General features: G+C 42.6%; 2 protein-coding genes across 3 annotated transcripts; one reads left to right on the top strand and one right to left on the bottom strand.

Annotated features, from left to right (window-relative positions):
* Nucleotides 1–560: 560 nt before the first annotated feature.
* Nucleotides 561–14,193, bottom strand: LOC110086571 (uncharacterized). 2 transcript variants are annotated; one of them, XM_020807567.3, is made up of 11 exons: nt 14,015–14,193; nt 12,851–12,917; nt 11,451–11,483; nt 10,254–10,334; nt 9,033–9,115; nt 8,592–8,718; nt 4,896–5,095; nt 3,969–4,244; nt 2,708–2,932; nt 1,966–2,103; nt 561–917 (listed from the first exon to the last, which is right to left on the bottom strand). In XM_020807567.3, exons 2-11 carry the CDS (start codon nt 12,907–12,909, stop codon nt 859–861), a joined length of 1,281 nt encoding a protein of 426 aa, XP_020663226.3. In that variant the 5' UTR covers nt 12,910–12,917; nt 14,015–14,193; the 3' UTR covers nt 561–858. The 2 variants fall into 2 exon arrangements, with proteins under 2 accessions (XP_020663226.3, XP_020663225.3); XM_020807566.3 differs by having other exon boundaries at nt 1,966–2,106.
* Nucleotides 14,194–16,055: 1,862 nt separating this feature from the next.
* On the top strand, nt 16,056–22,070 carry CNEP1R1 (CTD nuclear envelope phosphatase 1 regulatory subunit 1). Its single transcript, XM_020807575.3, has 6 exons — nt 16,056–16,210; nt 17,082–17,153; nt 18,247–18,320; nt 18,690–18,799; nt 19,915–19,969; nt 20,590–22,070. The coding sequence occupies exons 1-6, from the start codon at nt 16,186–16,188 to the stop codon at nt 20,629–20,631; spliced, it is 378 nt and encodes a 125-aa protein (XP_020663234.1). The 5' UTR covers nt 16,056–16,185; the 3' UTR covers nt 20,632–22,070.
* Nucleotides 22,071–22,904: the final 834 nt, after the last annotated feature.

The following is a 22,904-nucleotide window of genomic DNA, read 5'->3' on the forward strand; positions in this document are numbered from 1 at the left end:
TGGGGGGGGGAAGGAAAGGAGCGTCTCAAAAACTGAGAACTAGCCATTATTAATAAAGATTACAGGTGCAGGAGAACAGCTCTGATCTCAAACAATCTTGGATTTACAACATAAACTGTCAAGCACACTCTGGCTGAAATCTTGTTGCTTAGCATAGGACACGGTGCCACTAATTCAGTGGTGGTGGTGAGTGAACTCTGTCACAATTTCTATCGGGTTCATGGGCTGACTCTAGCTGTCATTTACTATACTAAGCAACAGGATTTTGGCCGTTAGTGTTATAGCCGACTATGAACTTCTTATCAGAAACTAACTTCTATTTTTCCCCTGACCAAAGAAGCTAGGAACTCCATGGTGTGAATACTGGGTGCTTCTCGCTACAGTCGGCTCAAAACGATCAGGCATGAGGTGAGCAAGGCATTTCCATGAAAAATCCATGTCTTAATGGGAAAGTTGTCTCCATCAGGGAGAGAACGCTGCCCAAGTTTCCTTGTTTCCCAAGAGAGAGAGAGATACGAAATAGTTGTCTTAGTGAGACCATGATAAAACCACATGACAAATTCTGCAAATAAATCCTTTATTTGGGGGCTATCCTTATTTAAAACATATCAATACTGGGACCTAAAACAGGATATTTCCACAAGCACCTATTTTCAGTCATCCACTGAAGTTAAAAAAAAAAGAAAGAAAGAAAAGAAAGCAAGTTCTCAGGAATGTGTACAACAAAGAGGCGATGCGTGGTTAAGCTTGTCCGGCCATACTAACAGCATACGTGTGCCAAGTTGTGCCGCCAGGAAAGAAGAGGGAAGTTGCCATCGGGGAATATAGTTTATTCTGTTGTTAAGTCTGGGTGCCCCGTCAAACCAGGAACTTCGGCTTGGGCACCCAATGATGCTGTGCTGATCGTGCTTGAGCAACTGCAAAAGAAATCACAAGAAAGGAAAGCATGATGGCTGCTCTCGGAACAGGATGGTTTACTAGATGCGGTCTACGAGCGTGCCAAGATTTCAAACCCAGTCAACAAAGACTGCTGGAACCATAGGCGACCAGGACAAAGATTTTGCTGCTTCTAGCTTCCCCATCCTCCCCATTTGGATTTTGGCCTGAGAAAATAAGGCAACATGTGGGAGGATGGGGACTAAGTTGTAAAGAACCACCACCTGCAAAAGTTCACATTGCTCCTAAATACGGATCACATAGATTATGATATCAACCTTTGGTTCCAATTTCCTGGCTTGGCGCAATCTGACTCTGCTCTGATCCACCAGTTTTTGGAGTGGACCAAAGAGTACAGGGACCAAACCATTTACTCCCTGAAGTATCACTTATTACTTTAACCTCAGAACTTATTAGTACAAATAGGAAAATTGCAGTCAAAATAGGCCAATTCTCCCATTTTCTGCAGACGCTTGCTTTTCCTCTAGCCTTTGCACTGCCTCGCCGGTACTTGAAAGATGCTAAGAGATCAAGCTGCATTCCTCTGCTCTCAGACTGACCCAGAAAAGGAAAAGGAAGTACAAACACAAACAGCCATGACTCAGTGATGAATTGCAAGTCTACAGTGGGAGGCTCACATACTGTATTTCTTTCCGAGATCAATTTTAGATTGGAGGGGGAAGGAAGATGATCTAAGAGCAGCAATTTCCCCCAAACTTCTGAACTTTGTCACTGATTGGATGTCATTCCAAGCTCTTGGCGCCCATGAAGCCTACCAACACAAGATCACATACAACTCTGGCTCACATCCACAGGGCTGTAAAGCCCACTCTGTCATATGCTACTTGAACTGCCTCAGTTCAACATTACTAAGAAGCATCTGAAATACACTGCACAACATCCATGATTTGTGTGGACTAAGAAGATGGCCACCAGAAGGGAAGGGAAACCTCCTCCCTCCCCCCACGTCCTGCACACACACACGCACACACAAACACACCCTGCGCAGCCAGCCACCTCCCTTCTCACCTGGGGTTGGCAGGAGGCCAGGCCGGACGCCAAGCAAGGGCCGCTTCGCAGGCAGGTGTGGAGACGGAGGCGGCAGGTGGATGGGTCTCTTAGTAGATTTTATCAGAAGAGGTGGGGGTTTCCCCTTTGGACCAGCCACTGCTGTTGGGGGGGGGGGAGGAAACAAACAAACCAAAAGTGATACTTTAGGGAACTGAATACAGCGGCTAGTCTTAATGAAAGCAGACCCTTTGGAAAAGAGAAGGAATTACACTTTAAGTGCTGTGTTACCATTCAGTGATTGATTCCATGGGCTTACATTTAGCTGGATCTAGCAACTGGTTGTCAGCTGGTTGTCCTTACAAGTTCTGGGACTTTTTATTATTCTTCCTTTATTTAAACTTGCATCCCATTTGCCACTACATACAGTGCTTAAAGAGTCCCACCATATTAAAAACAAGAAAGTTATAATAATAAAACTTTAAAACAAATCAGCTTTAAAAAAAACAAAAACAAACACCAACACACACCATGTCAAATCTATCTCAACAAACTGACTCCGTCCACTTGAGGGGCCAGGCTGTGTCTGAATCAGAACAACTTGGCCAGCTGGCAGAACGAATCAAAGAACGAAGTTCCTCCTACCAAGAAAGCTCTCTTTTGAGTTCCACAAAGTGCTGGTGGGAAAAGAGAAACTGGACTTGCATGCTGGTGGAGGGATTTTGAGAACGGCAGCCCCAACATCGTTCACTCTTTGACCAACCTGGTGTTGGAAGCAGAGCCCCCAACGGTCTTTCACCCAACAACGCTGGCTTGGCAGAGGGTCCCGCAGCCTGTCCCACCGCGACCGGACTCCGGCCAGGTGTCGGAAGAAGAGGTGGAGGCTTGCTCAGCGTCTGAGGAAGGGCGCTGGTACTTGGTCGGATGCTCGGCGGATATGCAGCCTCTTCAACCGAAGCAGCCAGAACGTTCGTTTCTGGAACAAAGCCTGGAGAACCAAGGGTCAGCAAGTAACAGGCACCAATTAGCGCGCACACCGTTCGTTAACAGCAGAGACTGCCGCTTGTGGGAGCAACACCCTCTCTTTAACTGCTCGTCTGTTTGTACAGGCAAGTTCTTAGCCTTTTTAAATAATGGTTTAAGGTCTCTACAAGCTGTAGGACAGATGGAGTTACTTAAAATAGCAGGCCTCCAGAATGTTTTCAGTCATAGAATATAACGTGGTCTGGATTCTACCCTTGTGTTCGCGAGTGTTACGCTTTTACTTTTAGTGCAATTTTAGTTACTCTAGTGATACCTTTTGCGGTGTGATTGTTACCAGAAGACAGAAAGTGAACAAAGGAAGTGGTTGTTCTCGGGACATTTGGACCCATTGTAGGCAGTGGTGTGTGGCGGGGCATTGCTTTATCAACAGTGTGTTTCCTGTCACCCACTGTTTGAGAGTGTCTCTGTTTCCCAAACCCATACGTGTACGGGGGGGGGGGGACTCAACCTCCACTTTTCTCTATCCTCCCTCTTTCATTCTTAAGAGCAACTTAGCAAGAAAGTAAAATCCACGACATGCAACAGACCTGACGGCGCTTTTACTCCACTGCTACGGGGATGGGTCTTAAAAATGCTCTGTCTTAAACAGCAGCAAGTGGATGTTTTTTAGGCGCACAGAAACAGACCCTGGATAAAGAGGGGTTCTCTGCACACAGACACAGCACAAAGGACACGAATCCACAGCGTTTGGTTCTATTTTAACCCCCAGAACCACATATAACGGGAAGAGTTACTGGAAATGTAGTTCACAGATGCCGCTATCGCAGAAGTGTAGGGTGTCCCTTTTGCCTACAAAGCCAGACGGACGTAAAGCTAATTTTAGGAAATGTTTGCACTGATACATAAAAATGGCCTATGAAGAAGGGCAGGGCAGGGCATTACGTTCGGTCTTTTGTGTCCTTTTTTATACCGCAAATACTCAAGAGCTGTTTTTGAAATAGTGGGGTTTATAGGGGAACAGGTGGGGAAATGGTTAATACCTTCAAGCTTATTTCTCCTGGTCTTCAGGTAGTCACTTATTGAATTCAGTTCTTCCACGTATAAATGTTTTCCCTCACTTAAGAGAAAAAGGAGGTGCCTAACGCCTAGAGGCACGTGGTAACTCTCATAGAGCTCCCGCTCTAAGTAGTCATCTGCCAGATCAGCGGCTTTGTGGGAAATCTCTGTGCGTTCCTGTTGTTCGCGCGCAGGAATAATGTTCTCAAATTCTTTAGCTATCAGAGCCAATGCATCCTCCATGGGCATATTACGGTGTACTACAGAGAAGAGAGATACCTTGCTTTTCAAAAAGTTCAAGACAAAACCCAAAACAATACGGCTGTGTGTGTTTTTGCACCACCCATCCACCGATGTTAAAAGCCAACGCCCGATTCAACATTAATCCATTTGAGCTGAGCTTTTAACAGAATCTTATTATATTCACGGCTCAAGATAAACCCGTTCAGTTCCACTAGGTGTCCTGTCATGTGCGCTTTTGGAAAGATAACGGGGCAACCCCTTAAAATCAATTAATCTTGTAAATGGAATAACTTTATAAAACTGTTCCTGAATAGAAGGGAAGTACTAGGAAATTCGTGTTGAAGCTAGAATTGTTTTATGAATCAAGGAAAAACACCCAGTTCAGTCGTGTTCCTTTCCTGTTTCAAATACGAGGAGAAAGTTAAGCCTGAACATTACAATTAAAAAACAAGAGGTATTGCATTCTTTTTTTAAAGAACAAGATTTTTTTGGGGGGGGGTGTTTGATGTTCCACACATTCAGCAATGTTTTAAAGGGGACTTAACTTTTATTCAGAAGCAATATCCTAATTGGTGATATATTTTAATACTTTATAGGTTGACCAGAGACCTAGATTGCCCCTTTTAAAAGAAAATATGGGGACTATTTTTTAAGGAAGCTGAACTTACTTTTGATAGACTGATGAAGCATGATTACGGTGCAAGAGCAAAGTGCTACGTTAGACGGTTCAACAAGAACACAAAATGGGGAACCATCGTTTTTAACTTCCTGGAGGGCACGAGTAAGACCTGATTCGGATGTAAGATATATCATTTCCACCACAAGGCCATGATCCTGCAACCGATGGCCTATGGCTGTTGAATATTCCCTTGAAGGAAAAAAAAAGAAGAAGCAGGTTATTTTACAAATAATTCCAAAAAATAAAAACTTAGTGCCCATGTTCTGAAGACTCGAGGAGCAGTTTACGAGAACACTGGGGGTCTTTTCTATTTACCCCATCCACATGAAATGGGAAGGATCGGGCTTGGTTTTGAGGACTGTTCAAATGAAGCCAGTAATCGAGCAGTCACCTCTGCCAAACGAAGCTTCGCTTCACCGCAACACCATGAATACAGCCATTACTTCTGATTTTGGAAAGGAAGGAGGGTTGGGCTTGGCTAGGAGTTAGAAGGGAGATTAGCAACATCAGTGGTCTCCATGTAGAAAAGAGGCTTGCCTGAAACTCTCCTTATACGCCGAGGCCATGTGGACCACCAGTTCGAATTAGGGTCAGGCCACTTCCTGCATTCGTTGCCAACTGGCCAGTGGATAAAGACCCTGGACTGAAAGCTACATTTTCACACACACGCATGCACGCACACACACACACACACACATGCGCGCGCGCACGCACGCACACACACACACACACACACACACACACACACACACACACACACACACACGCTGCGGATTTTCAGCCATTCTTCCTTTTCCGTTTGGGCTTCTCCATTGGAGACAACTGATTTCTTTACAATCGGAAACGGAACGTTTTTTCGCCTTTGATTGATCCATGAAAGCGAAGCTCTGTGGAATTTAGAGCTAAGCGAAATGGACTTCGTTTTACAAGTACTTTGGCACAAGCTTCCATTGTTATGTAGGTGAACTGCACAGGAACACAAAATGAAACTTGGTTAGCTTCCATTTCAGGGGCAGCTGGGGGGAAAAAGGCTCCTGTTTGTACCAGTGAGAAGCAATCTGGTATCTCTGAACATCTGGTTAATTTACAGATAGAACACATTTAAGCAAGGCTTCCTGCTCGTCTGTAAAATGAGAAACTGTGTGTTTATGCCAACGTGTTTAGCTCTTGGTAATTAACAAGACCATAATTCACAAGACGTAGTGAAATACAAGTCAGCTCTCTGTTCTAGGACTTTACATGCGTTTCCGCAGTTAAAAAAAAATTAGATAAAGAGAAGACAGCACAAATTACATTTCAAAGTAGTTTAGAAAATGGCCACCAGATTAAGACACGACATGTATTTTTAACTTTGTATTTGCTTTTTTATTGTGGAATCCCACCAGTGAAATGAGACTCCTGTTCTGGGTCATTCCATGTGAGTGACAATCATTGACTTCACTGCAGAGGCTTTATTTTTATCTCCAAGGCAAAATGACAAATTGTGGGGGCAAGAATATCAGACAGATGTTGTTGGAATGGCAGCCATTGACAGGAAGAGAGTGCGGTAATGTGATTTACGTGGAGGTATCCTATATTTCAAAACTATTTTGAATGAGTGCTGGTTGACTTTTTGGGACCTTCAGGATTTCTCCACTGAAAATGGTAAAATCGTATTTGTTATGCTCAAACTAATATTAAGAGTTTGAGAATGTTTTAAGAATATATCTCCTCTGGCCTCAGAAAGCATCAAGAGCTGAGATTATCATTCTATTATGTCTCCACAAGCATTTTAGTGAGTGACGTTAGAAGGCCCTTTCTAGGGTGAAAGCCACGGCTGACCACACAACCAGAAGGATGGATGGCCAAGTGGCCGTATCTTTTGAAGATGATAAGAACGAGACTTGCATGAGGACGAGTGACCAAGCCAACACTGTTATATTATCTTGTTCTAGGTGGACACGCAAGATTAGTCCACTAATGACAAGAGTGGATGAAAGGCAGATAACGTATTCAACCCATCTACTTGCTACTGGAAGGAAAAATAAAACTTCTGTACTAAAGAAGTCTAATATAGACCCCATGTATTATTCTTATAGTGAAATATCCAGGGAAAAATAAGATATAAGCCATGTTTAAAATCATTACCAGATAAGATTCACAGTATTTCAAGTGAATAAACAGCTTAAATTATGCTGATAACTCATTAAGTGAAAACCGACAGCATACTGTAGTATTTCAACAGAGACAGCAATTGCTTTTATGATAGAAAATGTGCTTGAACACTACATGGAGAATCAGAAAATAGCTTCCAAGGGAATAGCTTCTGGATGCAAATTAAGCAGCTCTGTTTAACATTAATACTACAACAGATTGAAGAGTCAAAAGGGAATGACAGAGTGAGAAAACCTTGATTGAAATATTACAGAACTCCCTAAGTTTCATTATTTAACAAAGGCATCAAATCTGTCTTTAATGGATGAGTATTTTTGCACCGGAAGGTGTTGAAGCTGAGAAAAATCCGAATATTGCACCTTGAGATGGAAGTGATAAAAGATATATTAATATGTACAAGAGTGTTGGCATGCAGTTACAATGTGTAAGACTGCATGTAAATATTTTGTTCAGAAAGAGGATAAGAAAAACTATTTAGTTGCAAATAGAATATTAAGTATCATGCGCTGAAGATACAGTTTGTTTTGAAGCTCCTGGCATTTACAGTCAAATCACGTGGACACTGAGTACTCGGTGAAACCTCATTTATGGAATAATCTTATCAGCTCCCAGTTTTTACAAACAACCACTGCTCTATAGATCTAGAGTACATTTCCTAAATTGATTTCATCTAGCAATAACACAGTTCTGTTCAAACCTCCATTTTAAAAAGATTTTAAAATATCAAATGCTTAAAAAACACACAAACAATCCTGATTTATAGCAACATTCAAATCATGTTTGGGCAATCCAGATCAAGACAATGTGTCCCACTGCAGGCACTTGTAATAATGAGTACGCAAAAGGACAAATCTTTGTTAATGATGCATACTTCACATTTCCTTAAGTGAACAGGTGGTGTATTATGTGGCCATGGATTTTTTAAACAGCCGAGAGCAAAAAAAAAAAATAATGAAATTTTTCAGTGTTCCTTTTCAATAAGGCTTCTTTTGTGGGGCACAATCAGACGAATCAGAATTAAACTTATAATTGTAACCCTGCAAAAGGTGCATGAATCAAAGCCAACTCTCATCGATAGAGCCAATGTGGCAAATTCGTATCTCTAAATGTGGGTCAGGTCCATTTGCGTGGGGAGTTGTAGTTCAGGAAGGCAACTGAAAGGGGAAAAAATGGAGCATGGAGGGTAGGTGCAGAACCTGCCTTCGATTTGCTGTTTCTGTCCCTTGTGTTCATCCTCCCAGGCGTGAACAGGAGAGAGGATTTAGCACCTCCTTTAACATCACCTCCTACCTCCTTAATAGGCAACTATTTAAAGGAACAGAGAGGCTGCAGTCCCAGGTGGTGGTGATGATTGGGCATCGGTAGCCTAGCACAGGTTTGCACCACTTTGGGAAAAAAAAAACTTTTAGGCAACACAAAAATTCTTATCTGCTCTATTCACTGTGAAAACAAAAGGCAAACATTACAAGATGAGTTCAAAGATCACTGCTATCCATAAGCAACGTCTTGGGAAAACCCCAAAAAAACTTACGCTTGATCTTTGCTGATCGAAACAATGACACAATCTGAAGGCCTATCTTTATCGTATTCCTTCTCTATCTGCTGGTAAAACTGCAGGTACAGCTTCTCCCGAAGAACGTCCTTGGTGTAGTCATCATCTGAAGAGGGGAGAAAACACACTGAAGGAAATGGAGCAGGGGTGCCGCATGCCAGGCCGTGATGAAAAACTATCATTATAAGTGCACCGATTCCCTCTCTTTGCTACCACATGGTCATGCAGCATAAACTCCACAATACCTGTTTCTAGAAGTGCATGGCAGCAAGGAGTCAAAAGTGCATTACGGTCATCTTCCCTGCATAAGGAAGGCTTTTTTTGTTTTTTCCAAACTACGTAGCATGACTAAGAAACAAACCCGAGGTTATATTTATTTTTGCATTGTTTGAACAAAAGCCACCAGGGAAGCCATCTTACCTTTCTGGGAATAGTGGTATCTCTCATAGTTATCTTCATTCCCTGTTGATGGATGATACTGCTGCCCAAAGAGCTCTTCAAAGCTAAGTGCGTTATGCACAAAAGAAAATCAGGAAGATTAGTTCAGGGGTTTAGGAATCTGGCTGCAGAGCCAGAGGTTGGGAGTTCGATCCCCCACTGTGTCTCCTTGACAGGGGCTGGACCTGATGATCCATAGTGCCCTTTCAGCCCTGCAGTTCAAAGACGATGGTGATGATGAAGAAAATAATGCCATTTCTGATTACTCTCCACTCTACAGTCTCCATCTGAAGTGGGAAATCATAATTCTTCTTTGCAATTACCACCCTTGCACAACCACATTGCTAGTCAATTCTTCTTCAATCACACTGCTAGTCAACTACGGCAAGGGCAGCCTCAGAGACACGGAAGATCTGGCATCAGGGGAGATGCACATGGCAGGAGGTGTGGGAAACTGTACATTGTCAGAACTACAGAATAGGCATAGCTATGCACACACTCCCTTACCCCTGCTTGTTTATGTCGACTTCTTTAAAGTATTTAAATTGTTCATTCTACCTTCAGTTTGGTTTCTAAACCCTTTTACAAACTTCAAGTTGAACACTGTTTATAAATACATAAAACAACTAGCCATCATTTAGGAGTATAAGAAACTGCCTGATACCATGGAGGACTCTCTGGCTACTTTGCTGACCAAGGTCTCCTCTGGACAATGGTCTTTTGGCCTCATACGCAGAGGTCTTTCACACCACCTCCTACCTGATCCTTTCATAACTGGAGATACTAATCATTAGGCAAGGGTCCCTTAGCAATGCAGTGACTCGCGGTGCAAACCGGCAGGCGGGGTAAGCACCATCTCCCTCGGACCATCAGCCACCGGTGGTCCTGCATTCGTTGCATGTGTTCCACCACTGAATGACCACGGTGCTTTCTCCAGTGTAATTTCAGATGGACCCTAACAGCAACTGTCTTATTTATGCAGTATTGGACACCATACACACGGGAGGTCCCTTCCGGGGAAAACAGCTGCTTTGAGATGCAAGGGTTATGCCCTATAGAAGGAAGGGAGATTGGCAGCTGTATTCCAGAGGCACAGAATAAACATTTTAGGAAGACTCAATCCAACCCATTGTGATTTGCCATATGCCTGGTGAGTAGGGAGTGCGTTACAGTTAAAATAATTACAGAGAAAAACTCTCTCACCTGTTAGCATCTTCATAGTCCTTTGAATAACCATCGGGAGGTGAGTAAGAGCTCTTCTGAATGGATTTGTAAGGATTTATGCTAGAAATAGTAAGATACAGAGAAAAGATTTTCAGAAGAACCTTTGGATTGTACTGGCTTAAAGAGGAGAACAAGTTGTCCCTAGGGAATTCTGAACTCTACCTGAAGCAGTGGAGAAGGGGCTTGAAACTCTTTTATCCATGAAGACAAACAGAAACAGCCGTTTCCCCTCCACTCAGACGTTAGGAAAACTTGCCAGAATACAGGAGGGCATAGCGTTCTCTTCCCTCATCCTGGTTCAATCAAGTTTTGTTGAGAGTTGGGGCAATAAGGCCACACCGCACACAAGTGGTGCCACAGTAGGAATGATGGAAACAACATCATTCAGAATGCAGGCCCTGACAACAGGTCTCCATGAAGGTGTCTTCCAGGGATGCTCCCTCAAGCAACCCAGAGAATTGACTGAGCGAACCAAAAGGCTCTCTGCAAGTGTACTGTGATTGCATCAACTACAGATTATTATTATTATAAGAATTCATAGTGATCTGGTAGAGCTCAATGGATTGAAGCCTTTGGCTGTGGAACCAAGGGCCAGGGGTTTAAATCAATATCCTTCTGCTAGAGCGATTGGCGCATAGGTGGCTGATGGGGTTACTTGCCCTGCTGCCTGTGTGGCCTTTGGCAAACGGTGTGGTCCCCGTCACTAGAAGGAGGGATTGGTAAACCATGTCTGAGTACTCTGTACTTAGAAAAGGCTGGGAAACTTTCCCAGAAGTTGGAATTTACTTGACAACACGTAATCATTATTTTATTAAAGAAATAAACCCTGCCCCTGAACAAAAAGCAATCACATACATGCGTTTCAGAGGGTCATTCTGGAACACGTGTGCAGACACAGGAAGATTTATGTTATTTAGGGCTACAACTGTCAGAAAACAGACTGAGAGAGTATATCAGAGTATCAATATGATTCTGAAGTCCCAGAAGCCCGGGCCACTGGTTAGGGCTTCTGCAATTTAATGTTTAAAACATCTAAGAAGAGCAAAGATTGAGAACCACTAAGATAGATGTAAAAAATTGCACCTTTACATACAGAACAACTGGATTAAGGTTTTGTTTTGTTGTTTTAAAGAAAACATACATATCAATGTAAACAAAAATATTTGTATTACTTACTCCAGAAGTCGAGGAATCCATCCAGGTCTATGCCTAGATTTGAAATAAAGAGTTGTGAGGGGAGTGCAGGTTAACGTACAGTAAATGGAAAACACGCTGCTAATAGCTATCATTACATCAAAATTAAATTATTGCAGCAAATTTCTTTACAAGAGGAATGTTTATTTTTGAAAAACCCATGTATATATAGACATTCTTTAAATATACAAAGCAATAACAGGAAGCTACTGTTTCAGGCAGGATTTATATATTTCAAATGATCAGAGCGCTTCATTAACACACCATGCTAATAATTGACTAAGAAAGCTATTTTTAGCTCCTAAAAGTGGACACCTCATTGCTAGTATTCTTCAGAAAATCCTAGTCTGCTTTTTCCCTTCATCTATTTCCTCTCTCTCAAACCTTTCTTTGGGTAGGTGGGTGGAAGCTCATTTTTAAAAGGTTGCCCAATGTACCCATCCTACATAATTATGAAAGATGACAGGGTTGCAGAAAACCAAACAATGCACGGTGGTAATGTGGAATTTTACTGGGTGATGTCTGTACAAGTTCCAGTCCTCTCAGCAATGAGTCCTGCAACAAAATGGGTATTGCTGTGGATGCATGAAGTTTGCTACTTGTCTGGGAGTAATGAATCATGACCCACAGTGCAGATGCAGCACACAGCTGTTGTTTCCTGGTGAGCAGGAACAACAAAGAAATGAACACTTTTGTGCATGTGTGTGCGTACAGGCATGCAGTTCATTGGTGAGCCAGGAATCCTAGTGTGCCATTATGCAGGAAAGTTGCCAATTGTGTTTGCTAGGGCTGGGTGGAAAGGAGGAGAAAACATGATTGATGCGCTTTAGGTAAGTGCCCAGTTCCTAAAAGGTTCAGTTACGCTCCCATTTATGCACAGAAATGTCAGTGACGTCAATAGGATTATCTCTAATGATTTAAATGCAAACTTCAACCTATTTAGCGTTTAGAAAAACATAATCAAATAAGCACACACTGTATTATAGAATCCTAGAATAATGAACTTGGAGAGAGCCTAAAAGGTCATTGAGTCCAACTCCCTGCTCATATCAGTTTTGAAATGAAATCAAGTGATAATACAAATATAAAGTACATCTATGTTAAGGTACATTGAGTACACCGAGACATGTTAAAATACATAAGAGGGCTTGTGGTATAGATACAGAACAGTGTTTATGCTTTGTAGGTACATAGAGATATATAGAGAAACTTCGAAGCATTGTCAGCACATATAGCTGCAGTAGCTATGTTAAAATACAGTACCAGTATCCCCTCCGGTATCAATGCTAGCTTCTAGAATTATTTAAATTCTAAATATTCTTTCAATAAATAAATAACTGAAGAAACAAATAAACATATGTAACTCAAAACTTTGCTTTTACCTTTTTTCAGGATCAGGAGCTTGTGCTTGATCTGAATTTGCTTTGATCCATGAAGACATTTTAGCTTCTAAATGGAGAAGAAACTGTTACTTTTTCTTTAAAAAAAGTTTCAAAAATTTCCAATACTACTTCGTCAATCATCTCTTTCCCTCCTACATGGTCATTGATAAGACACCGTTAATCCTTTAATCTATTTTCTCTTTATTACTGAAGTGAAACAAAGTGAACCATTAAATATTGCCTTACAATCCTGATAATCCATGTACTCCACAGAATTAACATGTTTCTTAGCTAAAATATGCTTTCACACAGCTCCTCTTATTCTTACAATGGGTCAAATTCATGTTGGTCCCTTCGGTGACCCTGTCCAACCATCTCATCCTGTGTCATCACCTTCTCTTCTTGCCCCCACACTTTCCCAGCATCAGGGTCTTTTCCAGGGAGTAAGCACAACAAGTGTGTCTGTCTGTCTGTGTCCGTCCTACTAGAGCAAAAGTTTGTGTGTGGGTGTGTATGTCCATCCTATAGAGTCCTACAGCTACTTCTTATTGCGTAAGAATCATCTTGCTATCTTTGGCTACATCTAGTTACCTGTTATCTTTGGCTATATACACATCCACACACACATGTATGTGTATCTATATGTATACAAACATGTATGTACAGTATGTGCAAATATCTATATCTATACTGTATCGATAGATAGATAGATAGATAGATAGATAGATAGATAGATAGATAGATAGATAGATAGATAGATAGATAGATAGATAGAGAATACATATGCATGCATACATGGCTAGATAGACAGACAGACAGATATCCAAGGTAACAAGGTAACAAAAGATAACAAGATGCTTCTTTTGCAAGCCGCCTAGAGTGGTCTTTTAGATCAGATGGGTGGGGTATAAATCAAATAAATAAATAAACCAGCCTCTCATTCTCCTGTGGTGGTTTCACCCGGCTTGTGGGCTGCAAGGAGACCCGGCTGGGGTGTCTCATTTATATATGAATAAATTATTTTATATATATATTTCTCTCTCTTCCCCCCCCACCCTCGTGGGCCCCTCAAGGGGAAGGCTTGGCGAGGGCCGGGCCGCCTCGTCGTCGTCGTCGCCCTCTTCCCGGGCCCGGAGCCCCGGCCGAAGCCGCCCCCTCACGCACCCGTTCAGGGTCTCCGCGGCTCTGCCTCGTTCCCCGGCCCGCCTTCGGGCTCTCCCGGCGGTTTCCGCCCGCCCGCCTCGGCTTCGCGACCAGCAGCGCTCTCGAGCAGGGACGGGGAGGGCGTCAAAGGGAACCCGGCCTCTTCTTCCTCCTCCTCCTCCTCCGGCGGCCTCCCTCCCGACGGCGGCTCGGCGTGGCTCGGAGGCCCTCCCGCCGCCCATGCCGGGCTCCTCCTCTTCCGCCACTTCGGCCGAGCCTCCCTTTCCCCTCCTCAGTTCCTCTCCTAAAGCCGAGAGGGAGGGAGGGAGGCCGGCCTGGAGGCCCCGGAGGGAGGCCAGCGCGGCCTGCTCGGTTTCCACGGCAACGGCCCGACCCTCGCTGGCGTGGTTGTGTGTCTGTGGGGGGGAAGGCCAGAGGGAGGCCACACCTCGGGTAGTAGCATCCTGCAAAGAGGCTCTCGCCTTATTGCTGGCCAAATTAAAGGGAATTGCAGAAGAGAGAGGAAGCAAAATATTGTGGCATTTTAAAGACTCCTATACTTATATCGGCACCAGCTTTTATGCACCAAAATCCCCATCTTCAGACCCTTGCTTTGTTGTTATTTAGTCGTGTCCGACGCTTCGTGACCCCCATGGGCCAAAGCACGCCAGGCCCTCCTGCCTTCCACTGCCTCCTGGAGTTGGGTCAAATTCACGTTGGTTGCTTCGGTGACCCTGTCCATCTATCTCGTCCTCTGTCGTCCCCTTCTTCTCTTGCCTTCACACTTTCCCAACATCAGGGTCTTTTCCAGGGAGTCTTCTCTTCTCATGAGATGGCCAAAGTACTGGAGCCTCCGCTTCAGGATCTGTCCTTCCAGTGAGCACTCAGGGTTGATTTCCTTCAGAACGGATAGGTTTGTTCTCTTTGCAGTTCAGGGGACTCTCAAGAGTCTCCTCCAGCACCACAATTCAAAAGCATCAATTCTTCGGCGGTCTGCTTTCTTTATGGTCCAGCTCTCACTTCCATACATCACAACAGGAAAAACCATAGCTTTGACTATGAGGACCTTTATCAGCAAGGTGATGTCTCTGCTTTTTAAGATGCTGTCAAGGTTTGTCATCGCTTTCCTCCCAAGAAGCAGGCGTCTTAATTTCGTGGCTGCTGTCACCATCTGCGGTGATCATGGAGCCCAAGAAAGTAAAATCTGTCACTGCCTCCATATGTTCCCCTTCTATTTGCCAGGAGGTGATGGGACCAGTGGCCATGAGCTTAGTTTTTTAATACTATTTGCATACTCCAGTTTTGTGTTTTCCATTTCTCAGAGTGACTTTTTTTTAAAAAATTGTATACCTATTGATCTTTGCCTTAATATTGCCTGTTAATGATACAAGATGCCTCGTTATTTACTGTTTGTTGTTTTCAATACAATCTTTTAATTATGTTCACAACCATTGTATACTCATTGTTTTCAACTTCAAATACAATCGCTTAGCGATTAAATCACTTAGCGATGTTTTTTCCGGAACGGATTAACATCGCTAAGTGAGGCACCACTGTACTGTCTTTAATTGTTCTAAGCTGCCTTGGGTGATTTTCAAGAAGAAAGGCAGAGTAAGAAATATTTTAAAGAAATAATAAATAAATAACAGTCTTTAATGTGCCGCCATGTTTTTGTCTTTTTCATTTATTATTTTATTTTTTTGAGTTTAACCTGTAATGTTTGCACAGACTAACATGGCTACTAACATGTATTTCTAAAACATCAGTTCCCAACATCTCCAGATGTTCCTGGACTAAAAACTCTCAGAAGCCTTCACTACCAGCTGTGCTCACCAGGATTTCTGGGAGTTGTAGTCTAAGAACTCTGAACACGGAGGCTCAGAGGAGCAAAGCTTCTTGAGCAAACTGACAAATCGCCTGGCCGTGTTTCCAAGCGACGCATGCGCCTCCTACTTTGCCCTTTCTTCTCTCGCGGCTTCTTGCCCTCCCGGCCGACCGTCCAATCAAAAGGAGGCTTGCTCGATCGCGGCGGAAACGATCCAATAGAAAGCGGCGATGATTGAGCTTCTGTGAAGGAAGCTCGGAGGGTCTGGCCGCTGCAGGGACAGACGGCGGCGGTTTTGGTGGGTGGTGGGGGCCGGGGCTTTGGACCGAGCGGGGCCGGAGGTTCGCCGGAGGCCCTGCCTCTCGCCATGAACTCGCTGGAACAGGCAGAAGGTAATTCGGAGGCTCCTTCTGAGGGAGGCGAGGCCGGGAAGGCCGAGGCCTCCCCTCAAGAGAAGGGCCTTTATTCCCCTCAGAAAGAGGGGCTGAGGCGAGGGGTCGGTGGGGGGAGCACACAGGATTCGGACCTGCCCACGCCGGCCTGTGTCCTTTAATTGAAATACACTTTTCTCCCTCATGATGCGAGCTGTACCTCTTTGGTTGCCAGCCTGTCAGATTTCTTTTTTAAAAGGGGGTATTAAAATATTTTACATTTTAAAAGGGAGGTAAAAAATGTTTTGAAGACAAAATCGTTGTGGACCCTTAAAGATTCGATTTGAATGTGAATATTAGATTTGAAGGTGAGCTTTTGGGGATCTAGTCTCTGTCCTCAGACATCAGAGTAAGGCTGTATGGCTGTCATATTTATGCATAGCTTCCCCACCCCCCAATTCCAGCTCTGCAGTTCTAAGAGGATGGTGATGATGAACACCAAGTGAGGATGTAGATAATGGATAAAGTGAACATGGTTCGTCACCACAGGAAAGGCACGGTCAAGCTGAAATTAATTGAACTAGCAATTATTAGGCAGGGTAACAATGGCATTATCCATATGAATGGCAAACAGTGGGAATCAATGTAGAGTATTATGCATGGTAATATGTTCAATCTTTCTGAGACCTAAACCACTGAGCTAACCTGCAGTTTTACACCACTTCTTCCCAAGTATGGGGGAAGCACATGGATGGGAATGAAAAACAGGATTTGGGTCAGAATGAGTGCTTTGATCAAAATAGGACTGGAGTATCTTTATCTATCAGGAATCTTATCCTTAAGGTTGTTCCCTATAGCTAATTCGATTGCTCTCTCCATCTATATCTTTCAGATCTCAAGGCTTTTGAAAGAAGGCTTACTGAATATATAGCTTGTTTACAACCAGCGACTGGACGCTGGAGAAGTAAGTCAGGAGTCTCAAATGGCAAGAGATTGAGAAGAGGACTGTGAAACATCCACTTCTTCTGTCTGTTAACAATGTATTCCTCTTTTGTTCACACTGAGGAGTGTAATTTACACTAAATGTAGTCTGTTTAAATAAACAAGATTCATAACTGATTGGCTTGTTTTGGACCTAACTAAAGTTAAATCAGGGTTCCTATTAATGGAATAAATAGAAATGAGGATTTTTAAAAAATTGGAATTATATTACAAAATAGGCTAGGCTTGCGATAGTGATTTATCTGTGCATATAGCTGTGCAGAATTTGGATTCTGGATTTCAGAAATCTGGTAGATGCCTTTCAGCTGGATATATGGAAAAGCTGTGTTTTATCTACTGGGCTGCCAGTTAATCTATGTATCTGTGTTGATTCTAGGGAAATGTCATACTTTGCAATAAAATAGGCAATTGTTGCTATGAATATTCATTGTGGGAAACTTCTGCTTAAAGGTTGTAGCTGCATTCTGTTCCAGGGACGTGCATACACTCCTGGCAGGAAGCGGCAGCTCCGAGCAGGCGGGGTAACCTCTTATTCTGCCCTTTCGCTTAGAGGTAGAGCATAAGATCAAAGCGTTATTTCAGCCAATCCTGGTTACTATTAGGTAACTAGTATCCTATCTGTCTCTCTCACAACATATTATGTAAATCATGCTAAGTCAATAAAAGAGTTCTCAGGGCGTTGCCTGTAGGTTCCCCTGGCTCGGACATCCATTGTCGACTTCTTTGTTCTTTCTCTAAGGCAATTAGCCTTCCTTTGTTCCGTGATCACCCGCAACTCATCAATGAACGCAGTATGTCATAGGCTTAGAAATCTGCAAACTGACCTGAGACATTTTATTGAAAAAGGTTTCCAATGCACTTGATATTGAAGTAATGAGATAGATACGCAAATCACTGTTTGAAGGAGGGAAAATCCTAATGATGTCATGTACTGAATGTGACTTTGTCAATTATTATGTCCTCTATGAGAGACTTTCCTTTTCTTGTGATACATGCAAGTTATCATTTGTATGTTATGCAAATGTGTTGTTTCTAAAATGTTTATTTTCTGTCAGTAATTCTTATAGTGGTATCAGTTTGTACAGCTACTGGTGCATGGAACTGGCTAATAGATCCTGAAACGCAGAAGGTGGGTAATATCTTTCTTAAATTTCTGTTGAATTTCTTTTAATCTGAATTTAAGGTACAGTATTTCCCTTAACAGAACTAAGGTTTCTCATCCCTGTCCTAATGACTCTCTGGCCACTTCTTGCCTCTTTGCTTTCTCAAGAAAAAAAGACAGGGAAAAAGAAACATTTGTCAGTAATGGGCAGGTAGGTATCCTGATACCCAACTTCTGTTGGATGAAGAAAACTTATTATGAACAGAAGTACTTGAGGCTTACAGAAATGATGTCTCAATTGCTGGATGTTGTGATGTAAAACAAAGGTTGAAATGTTTAAGAGACAGTCATCTCTTTAAAAGAGGGTATTTGTGACAGTTATTATTTCTCTCCCAGGTTTCTTTTTTCACATCTCTGTGGAATCACCCATTCTTCACAATCAGCTGTATTACTCTGATTGGCTTATTTTTTGCTGGAATACACAAAAGAGTGGTGGCACCTTCAATGTATCCTTTTCACAGTGTTTTAATAAGAAGTTGGGAAAAGTCACGTTTTTGGATTACAGGCAAAGTTCCTGCTACGCTGGGCATGCATGCACATCTCTGCCTCCCTGCACGCAGCTGTCTTCCTGTTAGGTTCTGCTCGCAACAGGGGAGGCAGAGTTGCGCACACACGCAGGGGTGAAGTTGCATGTGAGAGAGGTGGAGCTCTGCCCAGCGGGGCTGAAATTTAGAGGATACGTTGGTTACAAGTCCCAGAATCCTCCAATGATGCCATGATGGCTGCAGAAGTCTGGGAGTTTTCATTAAAACAGTAATGTTTCCAAGCTCATAGGCAGTTATTTCACCTAAACAAGTCTTCACTGAGAGCACAGATGGGGAGGCCTGAGTCTGCCCTGTGGGCCAGGTGTGGTCCTCCAGGCCTGTCCATCTGCTCCACTGGTGTCTTCCAAGCCTTGCCCACTTTCCTTGGCTTCATTGTCTTAGCCTTTCTTTGTGCACTCGGTGGGGACACAGGAGAGGGCCTTCTCTGTGGCTGCTTCCAGGGCTCTGGAACTCCCTCCCACAGGAAGCTAGGCTGGCCCCATCTCTGTTCTTCCTTGAGCAGGCAAAGACCTTTCTCTTCAGGCAGGCTTTTCCTTTGTTACTGGTGGTCTGAGAAGGGTTTTTCAACGGATTGTTGTGCTCTGTTTTAAACATGTCTTCGTATTGATTTTAGCACTGTTTTAAATATAATACTTGTCTAATTCTTTTAAAAATATTTTTATACTTACTTTTTTTTAGTTTTTAAATATTGTCTTTTTAAAGTTGTTAAAGCGGCTTTGGCTTCTTTTTAAGGAGAAAGGAGAGGGGAAAATGTTTTAAATAAATAAATAAGAGCGACCATTACTTAATACTATACCCTCCTATGCCCAGAAAGTTAAGCAGAAGTGATTGCTACTTTAGCACTATCCCCAATCCCTTTTCAAACTCTTTTTTGGAGCATCTGGCCTTATGGGGAGTTGACTCGGGCTCCTCAGAAACCCCTAATGAAGTTCCTCCATCCATTTGCTTTGCTGATGTGAATATGGATATAATTTAGCCGTAGAGTTTAGTAATGTTTCCTTGACACTGCCGTACAGCATAGCAGCTCGATGCCGTACAGTCTTGGCAGAATACAACATGTCTTGTGATGACGTGAGTAACTCTCTTTCCCCTGGCTGGATGTTTTGAGTTGGAACTAGAAGTCTCAAAGAAGTCAGAGAGGTCTTATTTTGTTGGACGGGCTGAGCAAATGATTCTGCCTGTCCTCTCCTCATTTTGCCAGCCTTCTCATAGACAGTGCCTCACCCTTCTGGCAGCTTGCATTGCACATTCCTTGCTTCTTTCTGCCAATAGTGGAAGTGGATTTCAGATGATCGGTCATGCATGAGGAAGAAAGCTTTGAAAGAATCCAAATAAGGCAGAACCGATTTTCTAATAGGGTCTCTGTAACTGTATCTGTTATTATGTAAGTAGCTACCCTGGAATAGATCTGTTACTGTATCTGGCATGAAATTTAATGGATCTTGTGAAACCATAAAGGAACGTGACAGCAATTGGGACAGGAATGGTCCCCTATTAATTTTACATTTTACGGGGTATGTTCTGGGACACTAGGATTATAAGTCTCATGCACTCAGAAAGAACGAATGACCGTTTAATTCTCTTGTAAACCACATTTCTAGTAATTAAAGTAGATGAAAGGGAGTTAATTCAGATAAAGGCATCATCATGGGAAATGCTGTGAAGCAAAAAGTATTTTCTTTTCTCCACAGACTGGAAAATTAATATTGAAACCCCGGCTTCACGTCCAGTAACCCACAGTCTTCCTTCAACAATCTCCATTGCCATGCAAACATTTACAAAAGGACTTTTCTTCAATAAACTGAAGACTGTGGGATGTATCTCCATGGAGGCATCTTAAAAATCGATGGTGGAAGCAGGAAATACCTGGCCCATTTATTCAGAACCTTTTTGCCTTGTCTGTGCTGTGCTTTCACTCCTACCTTTCAAGTATTAGCCACCCCACCAACCAGGTGGTTGCCTCTATGCAGAATATGACCCTCATTTGTTTTTATAACATGCAAATCACTGTAAATAGAAAACGGAACCAGTATTTTAAGAGGTACTTAAATTTGCCATTCTCGTTGCTTTTTTACTTCTGCAATTATTTAACAACAGTGAGTCCCAGCTCTTTTATACCTGTGAATTTAATCTTTGTGACGTAAGATGCATTGCCCTTGTTTCCACAAAGTGATGATGAAGCAGAACTCCTGGCTCACATTGTTCTCCTGGATTGCTTACCCTTGGCTTCTCCCATCACTGTGAGCTTCAGTTTCCTGGAGGAAAAACATAGTTTGTGTCTCAACGGGACCACCAGGCTTGTTACTTCCTTGAGAAACCCCCAAGTTTCAGCCTGGTTTACGGTTGATAGCTTGTTTTGGAATGACAAGCCAGGGTTGGGCTAGGTGGATGCAAGGCTAAGCTTTTTCTTGCCGGCGAGTTCCTGATAATGACAGGAGCAAACCAAGGGGGAGTGTTGAGCATCATCCACAAACACCTCAAGTAGTGAATAAACCATGAGTTCGAATTCTGGCTTATCACATTTTGTCCTAATGCAGCTGATAATGCCAGTTTCCGGCATTAATTTTAGTTTGTCTAGTTTCACCTACAGTAGTTCTGGTGTAGATAAGAATGATGTATTGTTTTTGAAATTTACACTGGAGCAGTTTTTAACCACAAAGCTAGTATTGCTGAATTTCAAATTATTTGATCAAAAGAAGTGCCACAAATATAAAAATAATTCAGTTGGTTGGTTGGGGGGAATCCTTTTGGGCAGAGGCTGAACGACAATCTGAATCTACTCTTGTTACATAAAAGTGTTAACAGTGAAAATAGCAGCCACTATAACATGACTTTGAAAGAGCAATTTAATTTTAAATCCTAGACGTGCCTTTTTTTAAAAAAAATGCTCTTGAAATTATTTTAGAAAGAATATAAAAACTGTGAGACCATAACCCCAACTGTTGTGTACAGAATATCACACTTCAAGAATCCATAGGACAATTGTGTCTCAAATGTTCTGGCAACCAAAAATTACACTTGCATCAATAATGAATTTTAATTTGATCACAGCAATAAAATTCCTGTGCTCTCCCAGTCTTCTATGCATCTCTTGCTCCTTCTCCTTTGTCTTCAGATGATAAACATTTTTGTAGCAATTGTGTACTGAATAAATATTTTATTTATAATTCTTTATTGGACGTTTTCATTTTTTTAAAAAAACACCAAGTGTATAACTGTCGGCTGTGAAACTGTTGTGGACATGGAACATCCCAAAAGCTTCTCAAATGATAGATTTGTAAAAGTTCCCTTTTAAATATCAAGTCTGATTGTAGTGGTCAGAACTGCTCATTTGTGCAGTTCAACACTTACAGAAATGCATAGAAAACTTGTGCTGTTTCAGGATTTGTGTAAGATATCCAAGTCCCTGAATTTTTCTCTTTTGAATGTAGACGAAGGATGGAAAGTTCTTGGCGATTTTAAGACCACAGGCATTTCAGGAGCATTTAATTAATTAATTATTCTGGAGAACCTTTTAAAATAATAACAGCAACCCAAATTAAGATTCATTAGTAAATCAGAGTCTTGGCTTTTTTTGGGGGGCCCAAAACCTCAGGATGTGTGCGGTCTCACTTTTTTGAGGTTTGAACGCCTCAAATCTGAACCCACCGTCTTGAACGGACACTTTCCTGGATGCCCACGTTGTGGCTGACCACGCCGAGTGGGCATTCTGGCCGATCTGCCCCAATATGTGCTTGTCCTGCTTTGGAAGTGATTTATTCTGGGATGGATTTCCCACCACTACGGTTTCTGCTATTTTTTTAAAAAAAGAATAAACAAAAAAGCGGCACAGGCTTCTCTTTGCAGGCAAACCACAGACACAAGAGATTTTTCATAGGAGGAAGGGCCACTCCACACTCTGGTTTTGCCATTGTGAGATGCTCTCTCTCTCTCTCCTGGGGGTCCAGGAAGGCATATATTCTCTCTCTATATATATACTGTATTCTCTCTCTTTAAGTCATGCCAT

Source organism: Pogona vitticeps, chromosome 10 (assembly GCF_051106095.1).
Source record: "Pogona vitticeps strain Pit_001003342236 chromosome 10, PviZW2.1, whole genome shotgun sequence".
NCBI classification, from domain to species: domain Eukaryota; kingdom Metazoa; phylum Chordata; class Lepidosauria; order Squamata; family Agamidae; genus Pogona; species Pogona vitticeps.